This window comes from Danio aesculapii, chromosome 25 (assembly GCF_903798145.1).
Source record: "Danio aesculapii chromosome 25, fDanAes4.1, whole genome shotgun sequence".
NCBI classification, from domain to species: domain Eukaryota; kingdom Metazoa; phylum Chordata; class Actinopteri; order Cypriniformes; family Danionidae; genus Danio; species Danio aesculapii.
Window position 1 is genome coordinate 10,021,153 of NC_079459.1, and position 27,419 is coordinate 10,048,571.

General features: G+C 33.9%; 1 protein-coding gene across 1 annotated transcript in view; it reads left to right on the plus strand.

Annotated features, from left to right (window-relative positions):
• Positions 1 to 24,189, plus strand: part of b4galnt4a (beta-1,4-N-acetyl-galactosaminyl transferase 4a) — a 407,281-nt gene extending 383,092 nt beyond the window's left edge. Inside the window, exons 10-20 of the mRNA XM_056452299.1 lie at positions 2,260 to 2,403; positions 2,585 to 2,694; positions 3,717 to 3,817; positions 4,415 to 4,488; positions 7,076 to 8,327; positions 11,093 to 11,451; positions 14,544 to 14,697; positions 16,501 to 16,573; positions 19,664 to 19,817; positions 21,419 to 21,545; positions 23,035 to 24,189. Coding sequence (XP_056308274.1) covers positions 2,260 to 2,403; positions 2,585 to 2,694; positions 3,717 to 3,817; positions 4,415 to 4,488; positions 7,076 to 8,327; positions 11,093 to 11,451; positions 14,544 to 14,697; positions 16,501 to 16,573; positions 19,664 to 19,817; positions 21,419 to 21,545; positions 23,035 to 23,146 — 2,660 coding nt within the window. The 3' untranslated portion in view covers positions 23,147 to 24,189. The remainder of the gene's footprint in view (positions 1 to 2,259; positions 2,404 to 2,584; positions 2,695 to 3,716; positions 3,818 to 4,414; positions 4,489 to 7,075; positions 8,328 to 11,092; positions 11,452 to 14,543; positions 14,698 to 16,500; positions 16,574 to 19,663; positions 19,818 to 21,418; positions 21,546 to 23,034) is intronic.
• Positions 24,190 to 27,419: the final 3,230 nt, after the last annotated feature.

Below are 27,419 nucleotides of genomic sequence, written 5' to 3' on the forward strand. Positions count from 1 at the left end.
CCACATATTAACAAGACATCGAGCTTAAACAGACAGATACCACCTAGACATCAGTAAATGTGTGAAATGTGTCTTAAAATCTGTCCTGGTTGCAGAAACAGTTTTATGCAGTTGTTAAGCTATTTTTTAGTTATCTTTTTGTTTTTTGGACTCATGCTCATTAGGGATTAACATGATTAAGTAAGTTGGGTGTTTTGCATTTTGCTATGGGGTGTACAAGGTGTTAAATTTTGTATAACTTTAGATTGTACAATGTATAGTTGTATGCTAAATTTTGCTTGAATTTATTTAATTTTTCTTCGGCTTGGTCTCTATTTCAGGGGCCACTACAACGGTATGAACCGCCAACTATTCCAGCGGATGCCCTTCCAGCCGCAACCTAGTACTGGGAAACACCCATACACACTTATTCACACACACATTCATATACTACGGCCAGTTTACAGGAACACGGGAAAACATGCAAACTCCACACAAAAATGCCAACTGACCCTACCGGGACTCAAATCAGCAACCACTGAACCACCGTGCCTCCTGCCTGAATTTATACTGTAAATATTGAGATGTTGTGTGTGTAGTTTTTTATGAAATCGCTAAAATAGTTACGGGCGTCACGGTGGCGCAGTGGGTAGCACGATCGCCTCACAGCAAGAAGATCACTGGTTCGAGGCTTGGCTGGGCCAGTTGGCATTTCTGTGTGGAGCTTGCATGTTCTTCACGTGTTAGCGTGGGTTTCCTCCGGGTGCTCCGGTTTCTCCCTCAAGTCCAAAGACACTTGGTATAGGTGAATTGTGTAAGCTAAATTGTCTGTAGTGTGTGTGTGACTGAGTGTTGTATGGATGTTTCCCAGTGATGGGTTGAATCTGGAAGGGCATCCGCTGCATAAAACGTGCTGGATAAGTTGGCAGTTCATTCCGCTGTGGCGACCCAAGATTAATAAAGGGACTAAGTCGAAAAGAAAATGAATGAATGAATAAAATAGTTACACTTATTTTATTAAAATTTTTTTCTGGTTCTTTTAAATATGGAATCAGCCAATCCCTGTCGGCCATGAAAAATCTAAATTAATGTGTTGTATTAAATGGGAGGCCAAAGTTTCATTAATTAATTTAAAGGTTGGAGAATTAAGCTCAACATTATTATTATTATTATTATTATTATTATTATTATTATTATTATTATTATTATTATTATTATTATTATTATTATTATTATTATTATATTTAACTGGTCCAATTGTTGTTTTTTATTTCATAACGTTAATAGGGGTGGTCGGGTAGTTCTTCTGAGTTCTATTGCACTGATAAGCAGTCATCACTAGCTCTTATAAGAGTCTTTAGTTATGCTTTCTTACATTCAGTATTTAGTAAATTCTGTATTTCATTTTCTTTTCGGTTTAGTCCCTTTAATAATCCAGGGTCACCACAGCGGAATGCGCCACTGCGTCACTGTATTTAGTAAATATTCTATTAAATTTGTCTCCAATGTTACCTGTTGAAACCTAACGTGGCGATGAGGTATGAAGACTCTTTAAAAAGATCTTAAGAGGTATCGACTAGTTCCACATAACTGACAGAGCTGTGATATAAACAAAATGCTATTGGCTGTTTTTTGAAAAGCGGGAGGAGCTACTTTCTGCTCCACCATGTTTCAGTTGAGATTATGATATACATAAAATAAAATACACATTTACAAGCATTTCATGAGACCTTTAAGATAGCAGGGTTTTTATTTTACAGTGTGACTGACTTTAGATGTTTCAGAGAAGTTGCTAAAATGTTGCCAGATTGTTTGACAGGTAATAATTTACTGTCCCATCCCAAAAATATTTTGATTTCTAGACAACTTGGTCCCAGGTGACATAGTGGCTCAGTGGTTATCACTGTTGCCTCACAACAACAAGGTCGCTGGTTCGAGTTAACATTTCTGTGTGGAGTTTGCATGTTCTCCCATGTTTGCGTGGGTTTCCTCCGGGTGCTCCGATTTCCCAAAGACATGTGGTATAAGTGAACTGGGTAAACAAAACTGGTAATAGTGTATGAGTTACAGCTGGAAAAGCATCTGCTGTGTAAAACATGAAGCCGGAATAGCTGGCGGTTCATTCCGCTGTGGCGTTTCCTGATAAATAAGGGACTAAGCTGAAGGAAAATGAATGAATGTCAACTTGGTCCTTCCTTCAATATCGCATTTGTTTGTCGGTTCATAAACAATGACTCTTCATCTTCATTAATCCATCTCCTTTTTCCTTCTTTGTGAAAGATGAGAGCAGTTTGAAGATGAACCATGTGGATCACATTCCGCAGACACTGGCCAGCCACAGTCGTGTCCCAGCAGAGACCCACACCCACAGCCAACACGGCGCCGATATGCTGCAACCGGACCCCCGCGACACCTTTTTCAACAGTGAGCCTCGATGTGTTTATTCAGATCCTCTTTCTAGTCTCCTTTTATTTGACTCGTTCGTTTCTCTCTTATGTTGCTATTAATGTCTACTGATCCTTTTTGTGCTCTGCATTTCCTGTATAATAAATATTAAAAGTGATGGTACATTATTTAAATGTTTTTCTTACTATACTCTCTGTAGTTCCCATGATTGACCCTGCTCATCTTGAAAATGTGCTGCCCGCCTGTCTCTACTCTCCAACATATGTGGTCAAAGACTTCCCTATTGCCCGTTATCAAGGACTACAATTTGTGAGTGTAACGCATATATTTTTATGCACATATTGTAGAATCTAAGGCATGTGTGATCAACAATTTTTGTGCACCTGTTACATTTTTGACTTAATGTTCGAATTAGTTAAAATATCCAATGTGATCACTGCCCCCTTTTGGCTGACAAAAGAAGTTGCAGAATGTAAAAGTCACAGTGTAATGAAATGGCATAACCATTTTATAGTGTATGATGTACTTTTAAACATTCAATATCAGGTGGCATTTTATTTTATTTTATTTTATTTTTTTTTATTTGTAATATTTTTCATTTAACACATTTATTTTGTTTTATTTTTGCATTGTTTATTTATTTGTTTATTTATATTTATATTTTTGCATTATTTATTTATTGTTTGTATTTATCTGTGTATTTATTTTATTTTGTTTTGTTATTTTATTTGTTATATATATATATATATATATATATATATATATATATATATATATATATATATATATATATATATATATATATATATAGAAAAAACACCTTGGGCCAAATTAAGAGGTTAATTTGGACATTTTAGCTACAAATTTGTACCTTTCGAAAAGGTACCACGCCAGTGACAGATCGCATATCTTTGTTTCTGAGTGAATTTGTCTTTATACTGATTCACAAGAAAAAAGTGAGAATAGACCTTTGTTACTGCATTTATTTACCATTGTAGTTGCGTAACAATACTTCACAATACTTTAAAAGTAACAGTACTTTTATACAATTACTCAACATTTCCAAAGAATGCCGGGGTTACCTATTGCTAATCTGCTGCTGTGTATTACAATATAATTCGTCCTGAAGTGTAGTGTGCTTAACTTTACCTTTTAAGTGAACATGGAAATATAGAAAAAATATCAAAGAAATGTTTTTGAGGGTTTTTTTATGATTTAAATATCAAAATGTTAAGCATTTAATATGTAATACATTAAATTAACCCAAATACTGTTTTTGTCATGAAATTAATAATCTATAATGTTTGTATGTCTGGTATTTTTTTCCCTAGGTTTATCTTTCTTTTGTCTATCCCAATGATTTCACTCGTCTCACCCACATGGAAAAAGAAAATAAGTGCTTCTACAGAGAGTCACCCATCTATCTGGAAAAGTAAGCCTGTGTATAGATTGTGGCATTAACCATGATTAATGAAATAAACTATTAATATATAGCATGTGTTTATAAGACATATTAGGAAGATGATATCTGAAACCCATTTAACATCTGTTGGAATTTGATTGGATGATAAGTTGTGATTTTAGTTCTTAAAATAACAAGATATTTGATGTATTATAAGATGTATTAAAGATGTATTATATTTTGCTAAAATCATGAGATTAGATAACTTATTTAAAAGTATTGTGCACGTTTTCCCAGAGATGGGTTGCGGCTGGAAGGGCATGTGCTGGATAAGTTGGCGGTTCATTCCGCTGTGGTGACCCTGGATTAATAAAGGGACTAAGCCGAAAAGAAAATGGTTAAATGAATGAATGAATAAATTAATGCACATAAAGACCATTTGGATTTATCAAGAAAGTCAATGAGTATTTTATTTTTATTTTCATTCTCACTTAGTTATATCATTTTTATTTCTCATTCTCAGAAATTTAACTAAAATTATTTAATAAATACAATTCTTTAAAACTCAGCATTTCTGCCTTTCATAAACTCCATCTTTCTTTCTCTCTCCTTATCCTTCTCTAACAGGTTTGGCTTCTATAAATATATGAAGATGGATGAAGAGGAAGATGACAGGCCGTTTTTCTTTCCTAATCCTGATGGTGAGTTTGTGTGTGTGTCTGATCAGTGATCCAGAAGAGGAATAACACTTCATTAGAGCATCGTTCCGTCAAGAGCTACTTTGTTTGAACATGGCAGATATATTCATCAGGAGATAATGGCTTCGGGTTGGAATGAAAGGAAATGAATAGCTAGAATTGTGTTTAACTTCAAAGTTCATGGTCAAAACAACAATTAAATCAAAAGGCGAAGCAAATTACTGACAGTAGATAAATTCAGACAAAAAAAAAGACACTTGGTTTAAAGGTTCAATGCATAATATCTTGTCTGATAATACAAATATCAACAACGTTAGTGCAAAAAAAATCACTTATTTTAAAATAAAAACTGAATATCACAAACAATAAATAAGCAATGCAGTAACCTATAGTAAAATAATAGCAAGACATTGTTGATGATAAACATAAATTTCATTCAGTTAATTGAAGGGAGACACTTAAAGCAAGATTTATGAGTGTATATTATAAGGATTTTTATAATAGTGTAGTGGTAATAACAGAGATATAGTTTATCAAGAGAACAGTACTACAAAGGTAAATAGGTGAAAAAAAAAAAAAATATATATATATATATATATATATATATATACCGGCCATCAGCCACTCACTGGCCACTTTTTTAGGTTTTAGGTTTACCTTACTAGTACCAGGTTTGACACCCTTTTGCCTTCATAACTGCCTTAATCCTTCATGGAATAGATCCAACAAGGTACTGGAAATATTCCTCAGAGATTTTGGTCCATATTGACATGACAGCATCATGCAGTTGCTGCAGATTTGTCTCCCATTACACCACATCCCAAAGGTGCTCTATTGGATTGAGATCTGGTGATTGTGGAGGCCATTTGAGTACAGTGAACTCGTGTAGAAGAAACCAGTCTGAGATGATTTGCACTTTATGACATGGGGCATTATTCTGCTAGAAATAGTCATTGGAAGATGGGTGCACTGTGGTCATGAAGCGATGGACATGGTAAGCAATAATACTCAGGTAGGCTGTGGCGTTGTCACGATGCTTAATTGGTACTAATGGGCCCAAAATGTGTCAAGAAAAAATCCCCCTTAATAGTATACCACCACCACCAGCCTGAACCGTTGATACAAGCCAGGATGGATCCATGCTTTCGTTTTGTTAATGCCAAATTCTGACCCTACCATCCGAATGTCCCAGCAGAAATCGAGACTCATCAGACCAGGAAACGATTTTTCAATCTTTTATTTTTCAATTTTGGTGAGCCTGTGCGAACTGTAGCCTCAGTTTCCTGTTCTTAGCTGACAGGAGTGGCACCCGGTGTGGTCTTCTGCTGCTGTAGCCTCAAGGTTCGACTTGTGCATTCAGAGATGCTCCTCTGCATACCTCAGTTGTAACAAGTTATTTGAGTTACTATTGCCTTTCTATCAGCTCGAACCAGTCTGGCCATTCTCAACAAGGCATTTGCGCCCACAGAACTGCTGCTCACTGGATTTTTTTTTCTCTTTTTTTGGACCATTCTCTGTAAACCCAAGAGATGGTTGTGCGTGAAAATTCTGGTAGATCAGCAGTTTCTGAAATACTCAGACCAGCCCGTCTGGCATCAACAACCATGCCATGTTCAAAATCACCTTACTTCCCCATTCTGATACTTGGTTTGAACTGCAGCAGATCATCTTCACTGTGTTTACATGCCTAAATGCATTGAGTTGCTGCCATGTGATTGGCTGATTAGAATTTGCAAATGATTTTTTGTTTTTTAGGGTGTAGGCAATGCTTAGATACACAATGCAGTGTTGCTCTTTGTTTAAGACTATAACTGAGGTAGATAAAACAAAGAAACTTCAGTAGTAAGACAGTGTTTAACTACAGATATTTAATGCACTTTCCAACCCAATCAAAAGGTGGGCCTCTAAAAAAGATTCTTTTTCAATTCAAATATTTGTATAAATTGTGTAAATAGGCCTGTAAATTGAATTATGTCAAGAATAACTTATCTTCTTGTGGTGTTGGACCACCACTGGTGGAGTAACCCTCACACAGACACACATTTGAACATGAAAACATACTAAAGTAATCGATAATAAGTATTATAATGTTTTGGAACTCTTCTATAGTAAAGTAATTGACTTTTACAGATGCTGTGGTAATACAATGGCTATTGTAAGATAAACACATTTAAGATATTTTGTTTGAATTTGATTAATGTTTTTAAAAATGTATCCCAGTGATGAATTTTAGGTAATGTATTGTATGTTTAACTGAAAAATCATGTTTCAGGATTTAAATGAAACATTTTAAGTGTTTTTTCATCTATTACTGGATTATGTTGTTATTAATATGCAATATATTATTGTCTAAATTGATCTTGCCATGGACTTTTTTGACATGAAGATGCTGTTGTGGCAATAAACAAAACAAACAAACAAACAAACACATTGACTAATACTGTACTATTGTAAGTTTGTTGCAGTAAAAATTGTGAGCTAAAAGTATACTGTACTATAGTATTATATTAGAGTTTATTAGTTTACTTACTCCTATAGAATGGTTCAAATGCACTATACTCTAGTATTTACTTTAAATGTTCTGTTTTAGATTTTCTCGAAGAAGAAGAGGGAGTGGATCCAGATGATGAAGCACAAGTTGTTGGCACCCAGTCAGCAAAGAAAACTGTCCTACCTAGCCAGTCAACACACACCTTAAGCCCCTCTGGTAAACCTGTTCCCACAATGCTGGAGAGAAAAGAAGTAGAACCAAGCAACCCAGCATTAAGAAGAGAGCAAAGGCGCTTTTTTGCCAGAGCAAGGCAGCTGGTAGTGCCTGAAGCTCAAGAGGTGGAAAAAGACACTCCAGACCATCAAACTAATGTAGGGTCACCAAAAAGTGAGAGTGTGGTGAGAGGTCGTCTTCTTGCTTGGGTTCAAAGAGACCGCCGAGAGGGTTGGTCGGAAGAACGTTCCCCCAAAATAAGTAGATCAGCTTTGCTGTTCCCACCAAAATCCTCATTGGTTGGCCTCAATAATCGAGCTAAGCAAATCCTCAACAACCCAAACCCATCACCAGCCAACAATCATGCTCACGACAACAACCGCAACCCTGGAAACATCCACGCTAACAAAGAACGCAAGAAGGAGGACAACAAAATCTACGTCACAAGACCGCGACCTGCTAAGGAGAAGCAAGGTCTTGCTTCGCGCCATCCCAGAGAGGTCTTCCCTGGTGTTTTCCTTTATCAAAATGGCAAAACAACAAAATTAGTAAATCTCAGCGCCAAACCGAAGCTCGGCAAAGGACCTCTACGAGCATCGCAACTATTCGCACGATCTCCTTTGCAAGAGGCCAAAGTGTTTCCAGCTAGCCCGAATTTTAGCAACCCAATACCCCCAAATAGAGCAGCAATCCCAAGCCACTTTGAGCGCAGGATAAGAGGCGTCTGGGAGAAACACCAGCATCCTTTGAGGCCCATCACCACTCTACACCCCACTCCTCAGTCCTCTAACTCCTCTGAGAATGTGCCGCCAACCGAGCCTGTTCGTGTCACTTCCTATTTGCACACCTCAGAGATTACAGAGTCCCAACAGCAGCGGCCGGACACAGACCCAGAGCCGGAAGAGGACGGAGGTTTGTCGGAGTACAGCTATGAGGATGTGGAACCTCGGCCTGGATGGGCAGAAGAGGCCATAAATTGGCAGAGGACATTTTCTGTCAACAGCATGGACTTTGAGTCGTTGCGCTCCGACTGGAATGATCTCCGCTGCAATGTGTCAGGAAACCTGCAGCTGTCTGAAAGCGAAGTGGTGGACGTGCTTGCTCAGTACATGGAGAAACTCAATGAACGCAATGGAGGGTGAGGCTGAAACTGAAACTTTTTTTATCTAATACGTGATACAGAGAATTATTGCAAATACTCTAGAAAATGATAATTTTTTCGCTTTAATTTGCAATTTACAGTTGAGGGCAATATTATTAGCCCTCCTGTGCAATAGTTATTATTTTCCAAATATTTCTCAATTGATATTTAATGGAGCAAGGCATTTTTCACAGTATTTCCTATAAAGTTTTTTCTTCTGGAGAAAGTATTTTATTTTGGCTAAAAATACAGCAGTTTTTAATTAAAAAACAAAACTTTAAAAGGTCGATTTTATTAACCCCCTCATGCAATATTTTTTTTCAATTGTTTACAAAGCAAACCACTGTTATACAATTGTTCAATTGTATACACAAGATTGTATAGACAGACTTTTACTTCTTGTTAAAACTACTTATTTAAATGAGTTGAAATAACACAAATCTCAAGTCTTTTTGGGAGGATAACTTAATTGTTTTATGGTCAGTCCACTTAAATGTTTTTATTTTTTTTATTTTTTTTAGGTTAACTTAATTGATTTGTGTTGGGACAACATAAAAAAATTGTGTTGAACCCAGCCTTTTTAGAGTGCATGTCTAAACAATCACAATATTATTATTATTATTATTATTATTATTATTATTATTATTATTATTATTATTATTATTATTATTATTATTTTATGAATTAGAATAATTACATGTACTAGAAATTGGACACCCTACAGTTTATACACCTTTAATATTAGTAAACTATTGAAAATTCAGTTTAATCATGGTTGGATTACAGGAGTGTCAAAATACAACATAAAATTTGATAAAAACAACAACTATATAATAATTTAACAATATAACAATAGATAAAACACTTCTATGTTATTCAGAGATCTTTTAAATGTACTGTACAGTTTTTTAATTTGATACAGTTGTACAGTTTAATTTTTGTATCATTTTTTTTTCTGAATCTGAAACTTTGTCCATTTCCTGTGTAGAATATAACTGACCCATTTATAAGGATTTTACAAGACTATTACTATATGTATATACCTGGAAAATAAGATAAATGTTCATTTAAATAGTTTATAATTCATTTACTTACTCATTCTGAATGATCTTGAAAACCACTAACTACTCTTAAGTAACTGGTTTATAAATAATGCAATACTTAATTTAGTAATAAAAAAATATCATTAGCAAAGTATGAAAATACAATCATTAAGCACATTATACAGTTAAATTCAAATTTATTAGCCCTCTTAATTTTTTAAATATTTTTCAAATGATGTTTAACAGAGCAAGGAATGTTTCACAGTATTTTCTATAATATTTTATTCTTTTTGAGAATGTCTTATCTGTTTAATTTTTAGCTAAAATAAAAGCAATTTTTAATTTTTTAAAAGCCATTTTAGGTAAATGTTATTATAACATTTACCTAAAATGGCTTTAAAAAAAAATAAAAAAATTGCCCCCTTAAGCAACATTTTTATTTGATCGTCTACAAACCAAATCATTATTATACAATTATTAGCTTAGTTCACCTAATTAACCAAGCTTTTAAATGTCACCTTAAGCTAAATACTAATGTCTTGAAAAATATATAGTAAAATATTATATACTGTCATCATATTAAAGAAAAAAAATCTGTTATTAGAAATTAGATATTATAACTATTATATTTAGAAATGTGTTGAAAGCAATCTTTTCACAAAAATTGGAGAAAAAAATATACAGGGGGCTAATAATTCCGGAGGGCTATTAATTCTGACATCAACTATACATGTCAATGCCAAGTCAAGTCAATGTTTATTTATAAAGCACTTTTTTAAAAACAAGTGCTTACCAAAGTGCTGTACACACATACACCATCTAAAACAAAAGACAAATACAACAGACATAAGACTCTCATATGGTATTAAAAACCAAAGAGAAAAAATGGGTTTTAAGACTAAATTTAAAAACAGAAAGGGTTGTGGCCTAACATGGAGAAGCAAATTATTCCAGATTTTTGGGGCAACCACTGCAATGTATATGTGCTTATACTGTAAGTCAAAAATACATCATTTCTAGCTGTATTTATGAACTGACAAATTTATGAACAAATGACAAATTAGCTATTTGCTAATGTTTCATGCTTGCTAATGATTCATAGTCAGCAAGTTTTATAAAGTGTTACCTATGTTTCCATCAAATGTCTAATACACTCAAAAATATATTTAGGCCCATGTATTCTGCTTGCATATAAAATTTCCATCCATTTGAATTACATACTTATAAAATAACTAAACTACTAAACTTTTTGTGATTGATATTAGTTAGTTAGACATAAATGAAACAAATTTATTTATAATTTTATTGACTGAATTGATATTGATGAATATGTTGATTTATATTTATGTGATATATCATCAATAAATCCAATGGTGTTTTTAAATTCTTCTTATTGAATTCATCTGTTGTGTGGAATATGGAGCTGCGTCAATTTTGCCCCCGAAAATTTACTGAACTAACTGTATCTGGATTTTTCTACTGCTAAATCTATTTATACCATATTGATATCTTTTAACTAATTAAAACTGATAGTATTCAATTTTTTAACAGATTTAGACAACATACATTTGAAAAACTGACAAATTAAATAAAATCAAAAGGTTACAAACAGTTAATGATGAATTTCATTGTGATTTTTTGTTTGTGATGCTAGTGATGCTATTGTTATCACATTTATATACTCCAGCATTTAATCTTTCCAATCTTCCTTCCTCCAAGGATCTACACTCTCCTCCGCATCATAAATGTAGAAAAGCGCCGTGACTCTGCACGGGGAAACCGCTACCTGGTTGAACTGGAGTTAATGGAGAGAGGCCGAAAGATAGTCCGCCTTTCTGAGTACATTTACATGTTGTTGCACCGTAGTCGGGCGGAAGACAGTCTGGAAAATGTGGAAGGGGTAACAGCATCGTCCCCCTCTTCTCCTGTTGCCAGTCCACCTGCTCCACCATCTCACACACCAACCCGTGGGGCCCGCGCCACCCCTCAGTGGGGCACAGTGTATGCAAAACCCCTGCTATGCCAGCCAGTGATGTTGAAGTGGAAAAAAGATGTCATGGTGCATTTTGTAGTGCCAGGTAAGTAATGTACTGTATGTCTACTGGAACGCCAATTTTGAATGTTTTGCCTGATGTTTATTTATAAAAAGGCAAATCCAAATCACAATCCAGTATCACACTTGTGCAGACAGGCAAAGTGTCAATAAACAGGCAAAAATAAATTAAAAAAGGTAAATCAAAATGCGAGGATAGTAGCTCAGCGGTTAGCACTGTCGCCTCAGCAAGAAGGTCGCTGGTTCGAGTCCTGGTTGGGCCAGTTGGCATTTCTGTGTGGAGTTTGCATGTTCTCATCGTGTTCGCATGGGTTTCCCCCACAGTCCAAACACATGTGCTGTAGGTGAATTGGATAAACTAAATTTGTCGTAATTGTGTGTGAATGCGAGAGTGTATTTTCCCAGTATGGTTCATTCCACTGTGGTGACCCCTGATATATAAGGGACTAAGCTGAAGGAAAATGAATGAATGAATAAAACAAAAAAGTAAATAAAGAAAGCAATGACAATAGGGATAGCTGACACAAAACTGACGTTTCGACACATTGTCAAGATTCCAATGCATGGATAATTCGAAACACTGCTTCAATGCGTTTTGAAGCATCCAAGTCATATGACTAAAGCTATTCAAAGGAGTGGGTCATTTCACAAGTGTTTCGAAATGTGCTATACCTGTCGAATCGGCGTTTTATTTACAGGGTCATAATAAAAACAAACAATTGCAAGTAGCCTACTGGATAGTGTGGGGAATATAGTGCAACTACACTTCGATGGACCTATGTTCGAATCCCGACTTTTAAAAAGTCAGAAATTGTGACTTGATGATCTTTTCCGTCATTCGTTCATTTTCCTTCGGCTTAGTCCCTTTATTCATCAGGGTCGCCCACAGCAGAATGAACCGCCAACTTATCAAGCATATGTTTTACACAGTTAATGCCCTTCCGGCTGCAACCCAGTACTGGGAAACACCCATACACTCTCACATTCCCACTTTAACAATTTAGTTTATTCAATTCACCTATAGCGCATGTCTTTGGATTGTGGGGGAAACCAGAGCACCTGCAGGAAACCCATGCATACACAGGGAGAACAGGCAAACTCCACACAGAAATGCCAACAGGTCCAGCCGGGGCTCGAAACAGCAACCTTCTTGCTGTGAGGCGAGGGTGCTAACCACTGCACCATCAGACACTCCCACTAAGCCACTTCGGCTGGTTGAAAATAATTTTCCCAGAAAATAATTCTTAAAAGCAGGGTTTGACCATAAGGATGATCCAATATGCATGCAAAGGCGATCTTAGAATTGAGAAGCAACACGACTGACAAAAATAATTGCTTTCGCAACTTCGCACGAGCAAAGCAGGTGAATACCGAATGAGAGGATAATCACTGACGCTAACAGCTGAGGTGATGCGAGCGACTGTTTATAACGCGTGCGCGCTCCCGTTTCCTTTCATGAAGCAACTGTGTCTAGAAACACAACTGATGCGATCAGTTCTCTTTGAAATAGAAAAGACAAAAAATGATGAACATGCACCCACAGACTTGCTGCTTTCAAGATTTCCAGAGTTGACTTATTATAAGTTGCTTTTGCTTTAACTATTCTTTGAACAGATTATTTGTGTCTAACATTACCCGTGTGTGTGTGATCATCCTTTCATTATCACACGGTATGTTTTTTACCTGCTTTCTTTTGCGTTAAAAAAGGTTTACCTATCATTTATTAATGGGAGATTAACTCCCCATTTAGGCTATGTGTAGTTTACTGGTGATCTGGGACCTTTAGCCAGGACAGATTACTGTGCATATGTTTTGTTAAAAAAAAAAGTATAGTATGCAGCTGTATTTTGCTTGTTTTGACACATTTAAAATTTGTGGCTAAGAAATAATTAATTGTTTATGTTTGGTGTGGTCAGATATAAATTTGGTAAATCCTTCATTTTGAGCTCTGAAAATTGTGTAAAATAAAAACTAATTGTAATACTATGAAACCATGACCCATTTGCTCATGATTGTTGAGCAAGCTCATACACGACACACAAAAAGTGAAATGAATGAGGAGGCATGTGGAGATAATGCAAAATCTAAATCAAATAATTTTAGCTTGTCAAAGTCATATTTATGTGTATAAAATATATTTTCCCAACAATAAAATTGTGGCTAGTGAAAATGGCGAGTGGCTAGTGATGTTGGAAAACTACTAGCCAAAGTGGCTGGCGATCAAAAAAGTTAATGTCAAGCCCTGAGACTTCATTGGAATGTCATACCGACATACTGTTTATAAATGAACAGAGCAATAAAAAGCCAAATTTAAAATAAAACCAATTCGTCTGCATGCCATTCAGGAAAACTAACCATTCCCCTAAATCACTTGATCACTCAATGTTCCAATGCAGGTTATTGTTCCTTAGCTTAACTGTTTGTTTTTAAAGTTGTTTCAGAGCAATATCTGAAAACGACCACTAGTAGGCACTGTAGAGACTGGTTTCAAAACATTCTGAAGCCTCACACACATTTGTTTTGATTTTTTTGAGTGTTTCATGAATCCTCGCTCTGCCCACCACTAAATGAAAATCCTCGGTATGGTAGTAAAACTGCCACTATTTTCAGTGAGTGTTTTGCGGTGAAGTCTAGAAGGGACACAACTGCGGATACCTGGGCATGCGCACATCAATGTAGCGTACTGCTTGTGACACTGTACAACAATATATATATATTTTTTATGCTAGTGTAAAGGCTAGGTTTAGGGTTGGATAGGCATTAATAAAACACAAATTAATATTTATTTATTTTTTTTATATTTATTAATTTATTAATATGGGCAGGTTAATATAGCCGCCAAACATGACGTGTCTGTAGAAGCATCTGAGAGTACTACAAATACTAATATATAAGAAAAAGTGTCCTTTGTTTTTTTAGAAATTACATTTCTGTGCATGGAATATGTCGCTAAAGAAAAATAATGTATTATGTAATACAGTATAATAATGCATATGACATAATTATGTATATATTTTATAATAATGTATAACCTGAGTAAAATATGTATTATATTAAAATGCACTTATTTATTTTATATAATAATTGTTAAATAATTAGTTGATTTGTTTTGTTTAGTCAAGAATCAGGCTCGTTGGGTTCAGCAGTTCATTTCAGACATGGAGTTCCTGCACCGTGAGACAAAGGACAACAATTTCAACATCATCATTGTGGACTTCCAGAGTGAAGACATGGATGTGGAGCAGGCCCTCAGAGAAAGCACTGTTCCACGGTACACTTATACACACGCTTGGTTAAAATATTGGATATAGAGAAATTAGAATTTGTTGGTAGTTGGTAATAGTATTAATATTATATTTATTTCAATATTCAATAATCTTGTTTTTATTTACTATTACTTTTTTAAAACCAAAACAAATTTTTGAAAATAAATCATTATTACATAAAAACAGATTTTTATGAATTTTGACATTTAAGTTAACATTCACACACACACACACACACACACACACACACACACACACACACACACACACACATATATATATATATATATATATATATATATATATATATATATATATATATATATATATATATATATATATGTGAGTAAGTAAGTAATGTGTATTTATATAGCACATTTATTCATTTATTATGTATGGCCATACACCCAAAGCGCTTAACAATCAAAATCACAAACCTCCAAAGGACAACGGCACCAGTGTTCTCACCACACACTACCTACAGGTGGAGTGGAGAGACAATAGCCCCTTTCACACATACAGACCTTTCCGGAAAATTACCGTCAATTTTTGAAAACCTTTTTGAAAATACCCGTAAATTTGTTCTGGCAGTTTTCCAGAAAGAGAAGTTGTAACATTACCGGTAATTTGCCAGAATGCTGCTCTGTGTGAACACAAAAGGAAAATTGCTGGAAAGTGCGCGTTCACGTCTAGAACGCACTGACGTCTACTTTAGCCAGTCAGAACACTCAGACGCATTCACGTCCGCGCAGTTTATGAAAAAAAAGCTTTTGAATATTTTTCCAGACGCATTTAGCTGCTAGATGTTAGCCAGATAACATTTCTGTTCCTTCTTAATGCCAACCGGGTGAAAAAGTTATTGATAAAGTGCTTATGATAAACAGTTTACCTTCAAGCTCTGACACGTGTGCACGTAAAACAGCCAGTGAGCGCCAGCACACACACATATTATGTACATCGCGACATGCGAAAGTGTTCCTCCATATGTTTTCATCGAAGTTGTTCACAATACTTATCCATCCACAGAGTTTGTAATGTAGTCAAATGTTTACAAATACAAAGCCAGCCATTTAGAGGTCATTTCTGGTTAATGATGTCAGAATTTACTGGTATTTTGGAATGGATGTGTGAATGGTCTTTTCCAGAAAAATTCTGTTACGTCCTTGCCTGTATGAACAGCGCTTTTTTGAATTTACCTGTAAAGTCGTTCCGTATATTTACCGGTATCACTGTGTGAAAGGGGCTAACTATAGAACCAGTTCGGTGGATCGGGATGATTGGGAGGCCACGACGGGTAAGGACCAATGGAGGGAATTTGGCCAGGACACCAGGGTTAGTGTCATGGGATTTTAATGACCACATAGAGTCAGGACCTCAGTTTAGTGTCTCATCTAAAAGTCAGCACCTTCACTTTACTTTACTGGGGCATTAGGACTCACACAGACCACAGGTTGAGCATCCCCTGCTGGCCTCACTAACACCACTTCCAACAGCAACCCAAATTTCCCATGTGGTCTCCTGTCCAGGTAACTGACCAGGCTCAGCCCTGCTTAGCTTCAGTGAGTAACTGGTCTTTGGGCTGCGGGGTGATATGGCTGGTGGCATATCGTATGGTATATGTACGATGCATTACTAGATTAGATATTCTTTGCATATTGATGCATATTAAAATATATGTTAATCTACTTAAGTATTATGCAAATTAATGTTATATATATTTATTACATATATAAAATGCATTAATGTTATGTACTCAGATAAATGTAAAGATGTTTTACTGTTGTGTGCGTTTTCTTTTTTCTGGACAGATATGAGTATCTAAGGAGGGAAGGAAACTTCGAACGTTCTGCTGGGTTACAGATTGGTGTGGATACCATAGAGGTAGTAATACACCTTTAAGTTCACATTGAAATTATCCAAGATTCCACTGTCATTATAAATATTGTCTCATTTCAGTGTTCAAATGCACGGTAGCAAATAAATTGTTCTTGTAGCTCAACTGGAGAAGCTAGCAATGCCAAGACGATGAGTTCATGTGCCAGGAATTGTACAATATGCACTGATGATTAAACACCATTTAAAAGCATGTATGTGAAATGTGTTTCAGCTAAAGATATTATCAACAATACAAGTAAAAATCTGGCATGTATTGTATTGCCTATACTATTTATTGCCTTACTACTGAGATTCCATTATGGTTGTTTTATACATTACTTTTCAATCAACTGGCAGAAAATATTAAATTAAATAACAGGTCTGACAAACATGTGAAGTGATTTTATTTAGTTAAGAACCTACACTTGCGGTAATTATACCATGACATGGCATTTTTGTGATTAACAGTGAATCACTCTTTTTGAAGACACAGTGCAAGATGTTTAAAGGGGTCATGAACTGAGATCTAAACTTTTACTTGAACTTTTCATTTATAAGAGGTCATTATACTAAAAGAATATCCTGTAAGTTTCACAGCTGAAAATATTCATGTTGCTGAAATATTTTTTATTGATGCAGGCTCAGAAAACACCAGAACCTGGAATGTTTAATTTAAAAGTTAAACTCCACCTCCACAGAAGAATATTAAAGCCTGATTCTATAGCACCGACCAATGATTTGCACAGGGCATATTGATTGGGCTTCATTGGGCCACCAGTCAGCATCGATCTGGCTAGTTGTTTTGGTGTGTTCCACATGTCGCCTCTCATTAGGATGTGGTCAGATCAAGTTCATCTTGTAGTATCACCATCGGCTCGAGAGAGTGACAAGACTGGAAAGTTATGGTGTGGAGAAGCCCCCAAAAAAGCATACCTCCAGAATGGTGACGTAACCATGTAAACAATTCAAGTAAAGAAGGAACACAAAGAAGCCAGCTGTAATTTCTCTACATTTTGTCAAATATTTGCTATGGATTTAGATATGGATTAATTATTGTTTATGTGATTTTGATTAGCAGTGAACCGCTGTTTATGAAGACACAGAGTAAGATGTATAAAGGGGTCATGAACTGAAGGGTCATGATCTAAACTTTTACTTGAGCTTTTGATTATATAAGAGGTCCTTATACTTAAAGAATATCCTGTACATTTCAGAGCTGAAAATGTTCTTGTTGCTGAAATAAAAGTTTTTATTGACACCAGGCACAAAAAAATGCCAGATCCTATAATGTTAATTTGAAAGGTTAAACTTCCCTTCCACAGAAGAATATTAAAGACTGATTTTGTTGCTTTTACAATGATTTGGACAGGGCATAGTCAGATTAACCGAGTAAGAAAATCTCTTACTCTCCCAGAAAATCTGCAAGTTCTTCGAGACGACCTTAAAACAAGGGTAGAAAAAGATGACTACTTATTGATTTTGATGATTTGGAGAGTAATCAAATGCATGAATGCCATAAAGTGGACGTCAGGGCTAGGACACACAAAGTGGATTGTCAACCATTGGTCAGTCATTGCATCAGTCTGCCAAGTTGATTAGGTGTGTTCCACATGTCGCCTCTTGTTAGGTTACAGTCAGATCGAGTTAGCCCAGTTCATCATGTAGTATCGGCTCAAGAGAGTGACAAGACAGGAGAGTTTCAGTGTGGAGAAACCCCAAAAAAGCATACCTTCAGAATGGTTCAGTAGTCCCTGAACAAAAACTGAAGTGACAAAACCATGTAAACAATTCACGTAAAGAAGGAACACAAAGAAGCCAGCTGTAATTTCCCTACATTTCTCAAATATTACAAATAAGTTGGATTAATTAACATTTATGTGATTGTGACTAGCAGTGAACCACTGTTTGTCTTCACAAGTGGAAGATGTTTCACAAGTTCAGCAGCTCAAACAATTGTGTCAACATGGTTAACGATTTTGGCGTTGCTGTGCTGAAGCGGGAGCCCAAGCTATCAAACAACTAAGAGAGCTCAGACATCCATTTTTACATTTTGAAAAAACAGAGGAGATGGGTAGGTGGAGAGATGCCAGAACAAGAGTTGGTAACGACTTTTTTTATTTTGATCATCCATTTGAGAATTAGTAGACTGTCTGCTTAATGTCTGTTGATACAGACATTCAACAGACATTTAACAGACAATAAGAAACTTTGCAAGAACGTGTCAACTTACACTAACCCCAACCCTAACCCCAACCTAACAGTCTACTTATAATCTAATGAGAATTAGTTGCGATGTAACTTAAATTCAACAAACAGACCATCAAAATAAAGTATGACCCAAGAGTCAACTGAAACAGTGCAACGGCTGCTACTTATAAACACATGTGATAATTGACTAATCCACCTGTCTGATCAGGCTCCTCCTGAACTTATGTTAGGAACTTTGTTTAAAAGGGTCAATAACTAATCTAAACTTTTACTTGAGCTTTTGAAATATAAGAGGACATTGTACTAAAAAAATATCCTGTAAGTTTCAGAGCTGAAATTGTTCTTTTTGCTGAAATAGCAGTTTTTATTTACACCAAATACTAGTTTACTGTTATTCAATCATAGTTGTAGGCACTTACTTTCAAACTGGACCTCCCAGAAAATCTGCAAGCTCTATGAGAAGACCTCAAAACAAGAATAGAAAAAGATGATTACTTATTCATTTGAGGATTTTGATGACCTCAGAGCTAGGACACACAAAGTGGATTGTTAGCTATTGGTCAGTCATTGCATCAGTCTGCTAAGTTGGTTTGGGGTGTTCCACATGTCACGTCTTCGTCTTGTTAGGTTGCGGACAGATCGAGTTAGCCCAGTTCATCATGTAGTATCGCCATCGGCTCGAGAGAGTGACAAGACTGGAGAGTTATGGTGTGGAGAAGCCCCTCACAAAAAAACCCAAGTTCGTGACCCCATTTAAACAGTTTCTGCGAATACTTGTGTATGGCTGGAGGTTCACAGCTAGCAAAAAGTGTTTCATCTGTTGTTTGTTTTTGTACTGTAGCAGTGGGATGCTTTTATTGTAAAATGATTATTCATGTGTTTTTACAGGACAGTCACAGTATCGTGTTTCTGTGTGACCTGCACATTCATTTCCCTCCTAACATTCTGGAGAACATCAGGAAACACTGTGTTGAGGGCAAACTAGCCTTTGCACCTATAGTGATGAGACTGGGCTGTGGGAGCTCACCACTAGAACCTGATGGTAAAGCACTTTTTTGACACACATGGAGAAATACAACAGCTCTGACCCACCCTGGGAAAGTTACTTTTAAAATGTGTTTTACTACAAACTGCAAAATGCATGCTTTAAGAAGTAGTTAGCAATAGAGATGTTGAAAATAAAGTAACTAGCAAATGGTTTGAAAATGAAAGACGGAACTGTGACTTTGTGCATGTTAAATGTTAGATACTGTAGTTTAAATATGGGCATTCGCTGCGTAACACATATGCCAGAGTAGTTGGTAGTTCATTCTGCTGTGGCGACCCCTGATAAATCAGGGACTAAGTCGATAGAAAGGAATAAAGGGTAAATACAGCTGAAGTCAGAATTATTAAACCCCCTGAATTATTAGCCCCCCCCTGTTTATCTTTTTCCCCAATTTCTGTTTAACAGAGAAAAGATTTTTTTCAACACATTTCTAAACATAATAGTTTGAATAACTCATTTCTAATAACTGATTTATTTTATCTTTGCCGTAATGACAGTAAATAATATTTTACTAGATATTTTTTCAAAACACTTCTATACAGTTTAAAGTGACATTTAAAGGCTTAACTAGGCTAATTAGGTAACTAGGTAGGATAGGGTAATTAGGCAAGTTATTGTATAATGATGGTTTGTTCTGTAGAATATTTAAATATATATATATAGCTTAAAGGGGCTTATAATTTTGACCTTAAAAAATAAAAACTGCTTTTATTCTAGCCGAAATAAAACAAAAAAGACTTTCTCCAGAAGAAAAAATATTATCAGATATACCAGCCTGATCTCACGAGAAAACGTAAGTATTTTACGTTTTGACAGTTTAGTGGCTAATTCGTACGAATTCGTACGAGTTCAGTCGTACGAAATGGTACGATTTAAAAAGGAGGCGTGGCACCTAACCCCACCCCTAAACCCAACCGTCATTGGAGAATGAGCAAATCGTACTAAATTGTACGAATTAGATCGTACGAATTCGTACGAATTAGCCACTAAAAAAAAAGTTACGAATTGCCGTGAGATTGTGTTGGATATACAGTAAAAATTTCCTTGCTCTGTTAAAAATCATTTGGGAAATATTTAAAAAAGAAGAAATATTCAAAGGGGGTTTAATTATTCTGATTTCAATTGTATGTATTAATTACATTATAATTACCATATTGTTGGGAGTGCAGTGGCTAATACTTAAGTCAATGGCAGGTTTTTAAGTGTTTCTCTCATGTCTTGTTGAGTTTGGTGCCAAAATGCTTGTCGCTAGAATCTTGTTGTGTGGTGTAATTTAAACATTTAAACTTTATACAAGTTAGGCTAGTAGTTACTTTTCAAATGCTGGAATTGGAATTAAGAATAGAATAAAAAAAAAAAGAATAAAAAAAAACTGAAAAACAAAAACAACAACTGTCTTCCTAGCTGTGCCAGAAAAAAATTAGCAGAGCATGTAAAAAATCTAGTAGTTAAAATTCCTTATCAATAACACATGCTTGAAATGAAGACATGCATAAAAATTTTATATCGCAAGTTGTATTGAATATCAAAGTTAGAAATTCCAGTATTCTGACGACAATGTAACTTTTATGAAAACCACGTGTCTGTCTTTATAGGTTACTGGGAGGTAAACGGCTTCGGCCTGTTTGGGATCTACAAGTCAGATTTTGACAAGATTGGTGGGATGAACACAGAAGAGTTTAAGGACCGCTGGGGAGGAGAAGACTGGGAACTGTTAGACAGGTAGGAGAATTTAAAAAGCAACAAGTTATTTTAGAGCATTCATTCATTCTTTTCATCTTCTTCCTTTTCTTCTTCTTTTTCTTATTATTATTAATATTATCGTCTTCATCATCATCATCATCATCATCATCATCATCATTATTATTATTATTATTATTATTATTATTATTATTATTATTATTATTATTATTATTATTATTATTATTATTATTATTATTAGTAATAGTAGTAGTAGTATTAATAATAATAATAATAATAATAATAATAATAATAATGTTATTTGCTTATTTAAATTTTCTGTATTATTATCATTAAAACAAATGTATACTAATTTATATTACAAACAATAATAAGTATTATTATTGTAGCTATTATTATTATTATTATTATTATTATTATTATTATGTGTTTAATTGCATTTTATATTTTATTATCATTAATACAAATATTATATACTAATTTAGATTGTTGTTTAAATTATATATATATATATATATATATATATATATATATATATATATATATATATATATATATAGTATAAAATATAATTATTATTTTATTATAATAATAATTATTATTATTATTATTATTATAGTTATTATTATTTATTTTCATTTTCTATATTACTATTATTAATACAAATAAATATTTATTAATATTAATATTTACATTAATAATAATAATAACAATAATTATTATTATTATTATGTTTTTATTATCATTACTATTATTGTTGTTGTTGTTATTTGTATATAGTTATATTATCATGATTAATGCAAATAATATATGCTAATTTAGATATATCTTTAATAGTAATAATAAAAATAATAATTATTATTATGTGTTTATTTAGATTTTCTAAATTATTGTCATTAATACAAATATGATATACTAATTTAAATATTTTTAAAATAATAATAATTATGATTATGATTATTATCATCGTCATTATCATCATCATTATTGTTGTTGTTGTTATTATTTGAATAGTTATTTATATTATTATTATCATTCATGCAAATATTATATACTAATTTAGACATATTTTTAAAAATAATAATTATTATTAATATTATTTTATTACTATTATGATGTGTTTATTTAGATTTTCTGTATTATTATCATCTTTGTGAATATTACATACTACTTTAGATTTTTAAAAGCGAATTAATTAATAATAATAATAATTTATACTTAATTAATTACCATTGTGGTAAAAAAAAAAAAAAAAAAAAAAAAAAATATATATATATATATATATATATATATATATATATATATATATATATATATATATATATATATATATATATAAATATATATATGTGTGTGTATATTCACACACACAACTGTACATGCTGTAAATAATAAAAATTATAAATATTACAGTTAAATGATTTAACATAACGAACAAACAAACAAATTAATACATAAAGCAAAACAAAAACAAGCAAAATTGATGATTAACCTTGTTTTGTCCTCTCAGAGTTCTCCAAAATGGTCTGGAGGTTGAGCGCTTAAGACTAAGAAACTTCTTCCACTACTATCACTCCAAAAGAGGCATGTGGAACTCACAGTCTAGTAAGACTCCTAAATGACAACAAACTGGAGCTCACTGAGAGAGATGTCAAAAAGAAACTCAGCTTAAAAAACAGGACCTTGAAGGACCAAACCATTGTGTTCTCTGAGACCTCGAGGGGGACATCTCATAAAGGTGGACCAGCTGCTGTCCAAACTCAAAACACTCAAAGAGACTCTCATTCATTGAGTGTATTTGTACGTATCTTTGTCCGTTAAGCTGGGAGTTTTTCGGTGAGTGAAAAACTTGAAAAGATTGTTGAATAATGTAATTTGGAAATTGTTTTAATGGAAGCTAGCAGCATGGGTGCGTTCACATTTGGTTTGCACTTATGATGTTACACGCTGAAATGATTGTCTCAAGGTTTTTGATGTGCGCTGGTACTTAGACGTCTGCTTTTTATATTGCTGTAAATGTCACTTCCTGTTGAGGCGTGGCATCTTCTTACACTTGAACTGTAGAAATGATCTGATACGTGGACATTGTTTATTTCTTTTGAAAAATCCTGCTGAACTTGTGGATAAAGCTGGACCAAGAACAGTGATGAGATGAAAAGTATCCGTCTTTGTAATTGTCTGTACGTCTGCTTCCTTCCCTCAAATCGTTTTTAGAAGAGGTTTATTAGCATACGGATACGGATAAACCTTTTCAGACTGCTGTTTTAGTCTGGACTAAGTTTGTACTAGACTCTATCTCATTGATGCTGTATTCATTTCTACAGTCTTTAATGATAGGAGAAAAAACAAAAACAAGCAAAAGATGTTGTCCAGAATCTGTGTGCCTTTCTTTGACGTATTTAAATGGCAGTAAGATGGAGTTCCTGATGTTTAGCTTTCTGGATTGTGTAAATTTAAGGATATTATTAGCATTGTTTCATGGAGATATATGAATACTAGAAACGTTTATAGAAGGAAAATAACTCCAATATTCTGAATTCTCCTGTTACTTTATAATTTAAACACATATTTATTGTTTGGTCCATTTTTACAAGAATGTATGTCATTGTATTTCTGTACATTTACCACAGAAAATTATTTTGACTCCTCCCCTAAAGTGTAGACACAAACACACACACACACGTTGGAAAAACGTTGCCTGGTCTGATAAGTCTTGATTTCTGCAGCGATATTCGGATGGTAGGGTCAGAATTTGGCATCAACAACATGAAAGCATGGATCCATCCTGCCTTGTATCAACGGTTCAGGCTGGTGGTGGTGGTGTAATGGTGTGGGGGATATTTTCTTGGCACACTTTGGGCCCATTAGTTGCAATTAAGCATCGTGTCAATGCCACAGCCTACCTGAGTATTGTTGCTGACCATGTCCATCCCTTTATGACCACAGTGTACCCATCTTCTGATGGCTACTTCCAGCAGGATTAACGCCCCATGTCATAAAGCGCGAATCATCTCTGATTGGTGTCTTGAGCATTACAATGAGTTCACTGTACTCAAATGGCCTCCACAGTCACCAGAGCTCAATCCAATAGAGCATCTTTTGGGATGTGGTGAAACGAGAGATTCGTATCATGGATGTGCATCCTACAAATCTGCAGCAACTGCATGATACTATCATGTCAATATGGACCAAAATCTCTGAGCAATATTTCCAGTACCTTGTTGAATCTATGCCACAAAGGATTAAGGCAGTTATGAAGGCAAAAGGTGGTCCAATCCTGTACTAGTAAAAAGTACCTAATAAGGTGGCCGGGGAGTGTATATTTTTACTGTAAAACGTACATATGAATATATATATATATATATATATATATATATATATATATATATATATATATATATATATATATATATATATATATATATAAACATTAAAGATTATGTCAAGCCATATAAAACAATTAACACAGAAATGTACTATTTGTGAAGTGCTTTCAGAACTGTAGTCCCACACCTAATGTCTTACCCAAAGGTTTAAATAACACTCATTTTTTAGTGACACAAAAAATGTAAAAAAAACAAACAAAATAAATTAATTTTCACACACACTGCTCCTGCTACTGCATAAAAAGACTTTTTTCTTACATTATAAGCAGTTCACTGTAAAAAAAAAAAAAATAAAAAAAAAATAAAAACAGTGTTGTAAGGCTGCACGGTATTGAAAAAATCTGATACTGTGATATTTTATTTTTCTGCGATAAATACTGAGAGATTAATAGTTTCAGAAGATGGTTTTAATAGCTCTATTTGACAATTTTCTGGGGTTTCTAACAGTACTCGGGTATAGAAATTGAATAATCAAAATGCCAAAAAAAAAAACTTTTCTTACCTTTGTCTTGTTTCTAGTGCAAATATCTAAAAAAAAAAAAAAAAAAAAAAATATCTTAGACCGTCAAAATATTGCTTAGTTTTCACCGTCAGAATAAATAAGTGAAAATGAAGAGGTTTTTTTGCTTGTTTTAAGGAAATGATCTGCCAGTGGGGTAAGTGAAATAATCTTGTTTTCGCTTTGAGATGTAGAGATTTGGGCTAGAAAAAGACAAAAATAGTAAGAAATGTTTTTTTGCATAAATCACATAAATTCGATATAAATACAGTCAATAAATAAAGAAATAAGCCCATAGAAAAAGTATGCTGTTTATTGTTAGGTTTTTATACCATAATTTACAACACCAACCCAGACAATATATCACTTCAGACTATTAAAAGTGTCACTTTTCCAAACTTTTCTACATCAAGAGTTGTCGGAGGAAATGTCAAGGTCCCATAATGCAATTCAAAAGCATAAATATGCAGGGGAAAACCAATTAATCATAAAATACAGAAAGAGTGTACACATTGCTGTAAATGTGATTTGTTTTTGTTTCTATAAAGTAGGCAGTGAGTCAAAATGATGTTCTGTGATAATCTACAGAATTTTGTTTGTCTAAATAGGAAAGCTTGCAGCTGAAAGTGTTTTACACTGACTGGCAGCTCGTATGAAATCATTTATGACAGCGCTCTACATCTGTAACACAAATGACTGTGTTTACAAACTTTGATTTGCTGAATACTAAGAGTCGTCAACCCACACTTGTGATTTTTAAACTTTTTTTAAGGTTAAACTATTATGTTTATTTCGCCATCTCCTGGTTCAATATGTATCTTCAGGCTGCCTATTTAAAAACAAAAACGAAGACAGGACACTAACACATTGCGCCTAATACAGGGATCTGCATTACGTAATTTCTGTGAAATTGTTGTGTAGAATTTTTTCAGAATGTTTGCATTTTGCTTTAACATTTTTGAGTTCGTTTGTTTTTTTTTTCTCTGAAAAATAAAGTTTAAAGCTGAAACGACTTGTTTGGTTATTTGTTTGTGATTATGTAAATCAGTTCATCAAGTTCTTTAGTATGTTTATAAATCGAGTTTGTTTATAATTCTGTTAGTTTAACAAAATTTTGGAATGTGAATCTGAGTATCGTGTCTCCGTATCAAACTTTCTAAAAATGTTTACAACTTAAAGAGTATTTCACGTTGTCACAGATAAATCGGATGGTAAATATTGCAGTCTTGGTAGTCTTACATCTTTAATCCACTAGAGGGAGCCTAAGTACAGTGTTACATTTATAATTCATTATAACATATTACGGATATTGATTCTGTATATTTAAAAAGACATGGAGTTACACTGTAAAAAATAAAAAAAATGTAATTTCGTTAAACATTAATATTAAAAAGAATCAATCTATTTGAATTGCATTATGGGACCTTGATCTTTCCTCAAACAATTTTTGATGTTAAAAATATTTTTTACATAATTTAAAGTAATTGGTTGGTGTTATAAATTACTGTTTAAAAATTTGACAACTTAATAGTTTTATGTTCAGTCCACTTAAATTAGTAGAAATAATAAGTTAACTTAATTCCTTTCATGTTGTCCCAACATGTGTTTCTTCAGGAACTATTTAAAGGCATTTTGCTATATCCAAAATGTGTCAATTTATTTGCAGTAAATATAAAATATCAAATAAATTAATGTTTTTTTTTAAGTTTCTTTTTTTGAAAATGCGTCTTTTCCGTTTAAAATAAAGAATTAAAAGTACTGTAACATAAATCAAATCATATTTTTTGCTAAACATTTCATAACTTTTCACAAAAAAATTATAGAAATACATTCTCCCATATACAATATAAAACTTTTTTCTCCAATTTTCATACAATACCTTTATAATCAGGTTAAAATAGAGATAGAATTATCCAAAAGTATTGTAACGAGATATGCACAATGTTTGATTAGTTTTACAATACTAAAATGTCTGCATTAACACTGCCATGTCACGTGCGTAGTGGAAAG